The sequence below is a fragment of the Salmo salar genome, chromosome ssa13, assembly GCF_905237065.1.
Source record: "Salmo salar chromosome ssa13, Ssal_v3.1, whole genome shotgun sequence".
NCBI lineage: Eukaryota > Metazoa > Chordata > Actinopteri > Salmoniformes > Salmonidae > Salmo > Salmo salar.
Window position 1 is genome coordinate 96,508,645 of NC_059454.1, and position 8,498 is coordinate 96,517,142.

At 41.2% G+C, this 8,498-nt stretch overlaps 1 protein-coding gene across 1 annotated transcript in view; it reads right to left on the reverse strand.

Moving 5' to 3' along the window:
* Window positions 1-7,872, reverse strand: part of LOC106568303 (kinesin-like protein KIF2A) — a 33,924-nt gene extending 26,052 nt beyond the window's left edge. The window contains exons 1-2 of the mRNA XM_014138516.2: window positions 7,669-7,872; window positions 4,297-4,391 (exon numbers count right to left, since the gene is read on the reverse strand). Of these exons, the coding sequence (XP_013993991.2) occupies window positions 4,297-4,391; window positions 7,669-7,732 (159 nt within the window). The 5' untranslated portion in view covers window positions 7,733-7,872. The remainder of the gene's footprint in view (window positions 1-4,296; window positions 4,392-7,668) is intronic.
* Between the last annotated feature and the right edge of the window lie 626 nt (window positions 7,873-8,498).

Here is an 8,498-nt window from a genome sequence, read left to right on the forward strand (position 1 = left end):
TCCCACACAAAAGCCCCGCCCCTGTCAATCAAGCAGCGCAGTTCCTCCTTGCTGTAGGAATCACAGTAAGTATACCAAACATTAGGAACACCTTCCTACTATTGAGTTGCCCTCAGAACAGCCTCAATTAGTCGGGGCATGGGCCCTACAAGGTGTCGAAAGCGTTCCACAGGGACGCTGGCCAATGTTGACTCCAATGCTTCCCACAGTTTTGCCAAGTTGGCTGGATGTCCTTTGGATGGTGGTCCATTCTTAATACACACGGGAAACTGTTGAGCGTGAAAAACCCAGTAGCTTTGCAGTTCTTGACACTAACTGGTGCGCCTGGCACCTACTACCATATCCTGTTCAAAGACACTTACATTTTTTTTGTCTTGCCCCTCTGAATGGCACACATACACAATCCATGTCTCAGGGCTTAAAAAAAATGTATTTAACCCATCTTCTCCCCTTCATCTACACCGATTGAAGTGGATTTAACAAGGGACAGCACTAACAGATCATAGCTTTCACCTGGATTCATCTGGCCAGTCTATGTCATTGAAAGAGTAGGTATTCTTAATGTTTGTATACTCAGTGTAAGTTTACATGCTGTTCTGTCAAATGCAGTCAACAGATTGTTCCAAACAAGACAACTCTGCTTTCCACTTTGCTTCTTAATATAAATCATTTTATTTCTATGATTCCAACAGTTCACCGATCTAAAGTGTTATGATCTATATGTCTATCGCAAGACACACACACACTAAAGCACACTACTTAAAGTGGAACTGACAGCATTTTAGCAACATGAAATCTTATTCAAATCTGTTCATATACACCCCTAGGAAGAATATGGCATGGTCATATTATGGTCATTCTTAAAATGTTTTGGCATTCCGTAAACTAAGGAATTTGTGAAAATTCTCTAGGAGTATAGAGTGGGAAAGCGGCCGTACGTTTGGTCACTGCAGTAAATAAAACATATGTCTCGTACAGGACTGCAGTCTACGCAGATGGGTGCACCATAGCCAACCAGAGCTACAGTAGGCCTTTATGATATGCAAACAAGCCATTTGCCACACAGGCCTGCAAATAATTATGTCAATACCACGGGAGTCCTCTTACATTTGGGAACGTTACAGTCCTATTGATCAAACCATGAAAATGTAGGCTCTCTCGCCTCAGTTATGCACATCAACAAGATCAACAACTAATGCTAGCAAGAGCAAGATGAGCTAAAATCTAACGAAGGAACATAGATAAACCCTTTCAAACCTTTTTAGCCGTCAAAATTGCACTGATAAACGATGGGGAATTGTAGCCTATTCATCCTTCTGCAGCTTCCCTGCAACCAAGCACCCAAGCAAACTGGCTACAGTTGGTTAGCTTACTAGCTAGCTACTTCCAGGCACAAATGAGAGAACACCTCACTGAACATTTTACTTGTCCTAGCAGAGCTGTTTAGCTAGGCTGTTTACATGTTATCTAGAGCGTTTGTGACTAACTATTCGTTTTTGTGCCTATATTTAGTGACACCGGTCTTATTGACTTGCCCGGTATGAACGACTTGCCGGTCATACTGACTTGACTAGCTAAATAAAGGTTAAATAAAACAATAAAAAATTAACATTCACCCGGTATTTTGTGCGCGTTCGTAAATTCATCAGTTACTCTACACTCTGGCACACTCAGGCGAGAATGCTCTGAAATCGGAGTAGATAGCCAAAGTTAACTTGTGAATGTTTCCTCTTGAGGATACCCTAGGATAGGGGGCGCCACAGCGCATTTTGAAAAAAAATCGTTCCCATTTTCAACGGCCTACTAATCAAACTCAGAAGCTAGGGCATGCATATACTTATTATATATGGATAGAAAACACCCTAAAGTTTCTAAAACTGTTTGAATGGTGTCTGTGAGTATAACAGAACTCAAATGGCAGTCAAAACCCCGAGACCGATTGAAACAGGAAGTGGAATTCAGAATTGTGGACTCGACTTCTCATCTTTCCCTATAAATCACACCGTTAACCATGGTTCAGTGAGCACTTCCTATTGCTTCCACTAGATGTCGCCAGTCTTTTCACAGTGGTTTGAGCCTTATACAGTCGAAACTCAGTGAATGAGAGTCATTGGAAATTGGTCACAGGGGATGGGCCATCACCATTATGACGCCGGCGGCCATGTCTACCCCCACCTTTGGAAACGGTTTTAAAGGCAATGAAATCATCCCCCTCGAATCTTATTGGCTCTCTTGGTGTTACAGGCCCTGAAGATTAATGTTTTACAACGTTTGACATGTTTGAACGAACCTACAGGCGGGAGAATCTCATTTTATCTGGAACTTCAGCCCTGCGCTTGGAGAGAGCCCTAGGACGCGCTACCAACAGCAGGCTAATGGAACGTGAAGTATGGACTTTTTCGACCGAAAATACATCTGTTGTGGACCTGGGATGCTTTCTGATGAAGACAACTAAAGGTAGGCGATTATTGACAATATTATACAAGATGAGATGTGACATGCGATTGTTCCAAGATGGCGCCGAGCTCTGTATATTAGCTCATTTTCTGAGTATCGCATCTCCTTTTATCGCAAAGTGTGATTACCCAGTAAAGTTAATTTCAAATCTGGTATGATAGGTGTTCTCAAGAGATATTCATCTATAAATGTTAGATTGACAATATAAATTTAAAAAATCGTTATCGGATAGTAATTTAGGGAATTGTAGCATTGTTTACCGGGACGCATTTGAGGGGAAATTATTTAGTCAACGTCAGACGCCGATGTAAAATGCTGTTTTTATATATAAATATGACCTTTATTGAACAAAATAATGCATGCATTGTATAACATGATGTCCTAGGTGTGTCATCTGATGAAGTTTGTAAAAGGTTAGTGCTGCATTTAGCTGTTTTTTGGTTATATGTGATGCAAGTGGTTGGTCGGAAAATGGCTCTGTTGCTGCTTTTTACGATGGACTCATCTAACATAATCTAATGATTTGCTTTTCCTGTAAAACCTTTTTGAAATCGGACGACGTGGGTCGATTCAGGAGAGGTGTATCTATAAAAAAAAATATATATATATATATATATATATATATATATATATATATATATATTTTTTTTTAATTATGATTTTTTTTAATGCTAATTGGCGATATGATTTTTCGCTGGATTTTGATCCCGCTGACGGGATGAGACGCTGAAGAGGTAAGTGAATAAGTCGTTCCAAGTTCTTGCTAGCTAACCAAATGACCCCTGCATCTCTAGCTGTGTAGCCACCGAAAAACGATATGAGGGGAAACGTCAGTCACTCACCCACTCCTTCAATGACTTGACATGACATCCTCCTAGCAGCTAGCTACCTAGTTAACGTTAGGCTCCGCGTTTTTAGCTTGCTACATAAATAGATACTCTTGAATGTCATTGTATGCTGTAGCGTTAATATTTCCCTTCACTGGAACTAAGGCGCCCAAACCATGAAAAACTGCACCAGACCATTTTTCCTCATCCACCAAACTTTACAGTTGGCACTATGCAATCGGGCAGGTAGCGTTCTCCTGGCATCCGCCAAAACCAGATTAGTCCGTTGGACTGCCAGACGGTGAAACGTTTCCACTGCTCCACAGTCCAATGGTGGCGAGCTTTACACCCCTCCAACTGACACTTGCATTGCGCATGGTGATCTAGGGTTCTATGCGGTTGCTCAACCATGGAAACCCACTTAATGAAGCTCCCGACGAACAGTTATTGTGCTGAAGTTGCTTCCAGAGGCAGTTTGGAACTCTGTAGTGAGTGTTGCAACCGAGGACAGATAATTTTCACTTGGCGGTCCCGTTCTGTGAGCTTGTGTGGTCTACCACTTCGTGGCTGAGCCGTTGTTGCTCCTAGACTTTTCCACTTCACAATAACAGCATTTACAGTTGACCTGGGCAGCTCTAGCAGGGCAGAAATTTGACAAACTGACTTGTTGGAAAGGTGGCATCCTAGGACGGTGCCATGTTGAAAGTCACTGAGCTCTTCAGTAAGGCCATTCTACTGCCAATGTTTGTCTATAGAGATTGCATGGCTGTGTGCTCGATTTTATACACCTGTCAACAATGGGTGTGGCCGAATCTACTCATTTGAAGAGGTGTCCGCATACTTTTGTATATGTAGTGTACTACGATTGTCTGTTTGTTTCATATCTACAAAGTAGTTAAAACGCTGTCAGTTCCACTTTAAGGGCATCTACAGTAAAGCTGATCTGCAGTAAATCCTCTTTCTGATACAAGCTGATAGGGGGTCAGACATGAATGCATAACACACACAGTACCTCTTTCCCTTTCGTGTCTCCATTCTCTATCCACTCCACCGTGACACTCTCGTTGTCTTCATTCAGTGACGTCACCATGGCCTGGTGGATTCGACCTGCAAGATACATGTTATTAACATATAGATAACAGCTGTATTGTAGACTACTACAGGCTACAGAATAGAGGTCGACCGATTAATCGGAATGTAAAGTTTTCATAACAATCGGTAATCGGTATTTTTGGCCACCGATAATATTATTATTATTTATTTTTTTACACCTTTATTTAACTAGGCAAGTCAGATTAAGAACACATTCTTATTTTCAATGACGGCCTAGGAACGGGGGTAAACTGCCTTGTCCAGGGGGGATTCGTTTTTGCAACCTTCCGGTTACTAGTCCAACGCTCTAACCACCTGCCTTACATTGCACTCCACGAGGAGCCTGCATGGCAGGCTGACTACCTGTTACGCGAGGGCAGCAAGAAGCCAAGGTAAGTTGCTAGCTAGCATTAAACTTATCTTATAAAAAACGATCAATCTTAACATAATCACTAGTTAACTACACATGGTTGATGATATTACTAGTTTATCTAACGTGTCCTGCGTTGCATATAATCGATGCGGTACCTGTTAATTTCTCATCGAATCACAGCCTACTTCGACAAACGGGTGATGATTTAACAAGCGCATTTGCGAAAAAAGCACTGTCGTTGCACCAATGTACCTAACCATAAACATCAATGCCTTTCTTTAAAATTAATACACAAGTATATATTTTTAAACCTGCATATTTAGTTAATATTGCCTGCTAACATGAATTTGTGTCACTTCTCTAGCGTACTGTGCAAGCAGTCAGGGTATATACAGCAGTTTGGGCCGCCTGGCTTATTGCGGACTGTGTGAAGTCCATTTATTCCTAACAAAGGCCGTAATTAATTTGCCAGAATTGTACATAATTATGACATAACATTGAAGGTTGTGCAATGTAACAGCAATAATTAGACTTAGGGATGCCACCCGTTAGATAAAATACGTAATGGTTCTGTATTTCACCGAAATAATAAACGTTTCGTTTTCGAAATGATAGTTTCCGGATTCGACCATATTAATGACCAAAGGCTTGTATTTCTGTGTGTTATTATGTTATAATTAAGTCTATGATTTGATATTTGATAGAGCAGCCTGACTGAGCGATGGTAGGCAGCAGCAGGCTCGTAAGCATTCATTCAAACAGCACCTTCGTGCATTTTGCCAGCAGCTCTTCGCAATTCTTCAAGCATTGCGCTGTTTATGACTTCTGTTTATCAACTCCCAAGATGAGGCTGGTGTAACCGATGTGAAATGGCTAGCTAGTTAGCGGGTGCGCGCTAATAGCGTTTCAAACGTCACTCGCTCTGAGACTTGGAGTAGTTGTTCCTCTTGCTCTACATGGGTAACGCTGCTTCGAGGGTGGCTGTTGTCGATGTGTTCCTGGTTCGAGCCCAGGTAGGAGCGAGGAGAGGGACGGAAGCTATACTGTTACACTGGCAATACTAAAGTGCCTATAAGAACATCCAATAGTCAAAGGTATATGAAATACAAATCGTATAGAGAGAAATAGTCCTATAATAACTACAACCTAAAACTTCTTAACTGGGAATATTGAAGACTCATGTTAAAAGGAACCACCAGCTTTCATATGTTCTCATGTTCTGAGCAAGGAACTTAAACGTTAGCTTTTTTACATGGCACATCTTGCACTTTTACTTTCTTCTCCAACACTTTGTTTTTGCATTATTTAAACCAAATTGAACATGTTTCATTATTTATTTGAGGCTAAATTGATAGTATTTATGTATTATATTAAGTTAAAATAAGTGTTCATTCAGTATTGTTGTCATTATTACAAATAAATACATTTGTTAAAAATCGGCAGATTAATCGGCATCGGCAGGTTTTTTGGTCCCCCAATAATCGGTATCGGCGGTGAAAAATCATAATCGGTCGACCTCTACTACAGAACCATAAAATCTTCATTCAGCCATGTGACCACATCATGATGAATTCGTTCCTGGCTGCCATAGATGAGAGAAAACAGTTGTAGACTCATACAGTTACACACTCTTGACTATTGAAATGCAGCCATGACCAAAATACATTAGGTCACACTGAACAAAGAGGATGATGGGCAAGCCAGCCAGAATCTGCCAGGATGGGCAAGAGGCCTTCAGTGACAGATGTGTCAATAGCCCTGGATCTGATTGGTTGTCAAAAGCTTTTATGCATGTCAACATTAGATTGTTTGCCTTTCGTTATGTTACTGTACACGTAAAATGGTTTGTTTCCATGTCTCATTTTAAACAGCTAAAGCTCTTCTCTTTGCGATGAGTCCAAATTACAACAAACATACAAAAATACAGTCACATACAGTTGCTTGATAAAAAAATAGTCATACAGTTGCAGATAATAAAACAATCAAGACATATTCATTGCTGCTGAAACACTAACAGAACATGTATTTTGCTAGTCCTTCCCCAGAGCAAGAACAGGCGGGAATTAAATAAATAACAACCAAATACTATTCACTTTAGACTAGCAAGCCCTACTTTATAAAGTAGTAGGTAGTAGGCTATAGTCAGTGGCTACTGCCAGCTACAATACTTGGCTACTCTGCGCAATGGGCGTGGTCCTGATGTTTGATTACATTTGTCTACTACTAGCACAGATCCGAGCAAAGACAACAGTCACAAATCATCATCATCATCATTCTGGAGATGCTCTTAGATGTATTCACCATACACCATATCACCCCATAATCTCACACCCAGGCAATGAAGTGGATATGATAGGCCATTGTAATCTAATCTAATCACAAAGCAATGAAATCAAGATGATCACCCGATATTTGTTCAATGAGAGTGTAAGCTACTGTAATGACAAGCGCATGCATGCTAGAGCTGAACAGTCTACTGTGACTATTCCCACTTTGCCTGTTAGCTAAATGCTATAGCGGATGAATGGAGTATCATTGCCAGCCAGCCAGCACGGCCTATAACGGCACAGGTGGATGCATCCTCCCTGCTACTAGCTAGCCGGCTAGCCTCATCCACTAAAGGCTACGTCATTCAGGTAATAACCTATTTGATTGACAGCCGCTATGTCAGACAGGGACGCTGTGTCAGACAGGGACGCTATGTCAGACTGTGATGCTATGTCAGACAGGGACATGGCAGTAGCGCCGAGCACAGATCTCCATGCCATTGCTAACGCTAGTTATCCAACTCAGCATCCTGCCTAGGCGCTGCCTGGAAGCAACAAAGATGATGTAGCTAACGCGACAGCGCCTCAATGAAAAATGCATCTTCACCCAGCTAGCTAGCTAGCGGTCGACTAGGGGAGATCTCTGTCTTACCATCACTCCGTTTGATTTCCACGTAAATGCCGATTAGAATCTTTCCGAAGACAGCGACGGCCATCCCTCATGTGTGTAGTATGTGTGTGTATGGCTGTAATATGGGTGTGTAGTTGTTCAATTGGAGGGGGACCAAGTTGCGCCACAGAGAAGAGAAACCGGGAGGAGGTCAGGAGGATAGAGGGAGAGACAGAAGTGCGCACGCGCCAAGACAACCTACCCTCCGCCAGAACCGAGAAAACGCTAAAGAACTGAAGCATCCAAGAAGCCAGTTGGCTGCTATTTGTGATTTTGTCTTCTAGCTACAATTATAATATTTATGCAATGTTATGTTGATGTGCATTTGAGTGAAAAAGCCGCACGCTTACTATATTGCAAGATAAGAGGCTTATGTGGACTTGGCTAATTCTATAAATGCGTATAATTCACAATTTATAACCAGTGATTGAGAGTATAATAGTCTATAAGTATGTAATATTGTTATTTTAAAGGTTTACAATTTAAATAATTAGGATATGCACATATAATGCAAAAAAAATTAAAGGGAACACTTAATAAACAACACATCCTAGATCTGAATGAAATAAATAACCTTATTAAATACTTTTTTCTTTACATAGTTGAATGTGCTGACAACAAAATCACACAAAAATAATCAATGGAAATCCAATTTATCAACCCAAGGAGGTCTGGATTTGGAGTCACACTCAAAATTAAAGTGGAAAACCACACTACAGGCTGATCCAACTTTGATGTAATGTCCTTAAAACAAGTCAAAATGAGGCTCAGTAGTGTGTGTGGCCTCCACGTGCCTGTATGACCTCCCTACA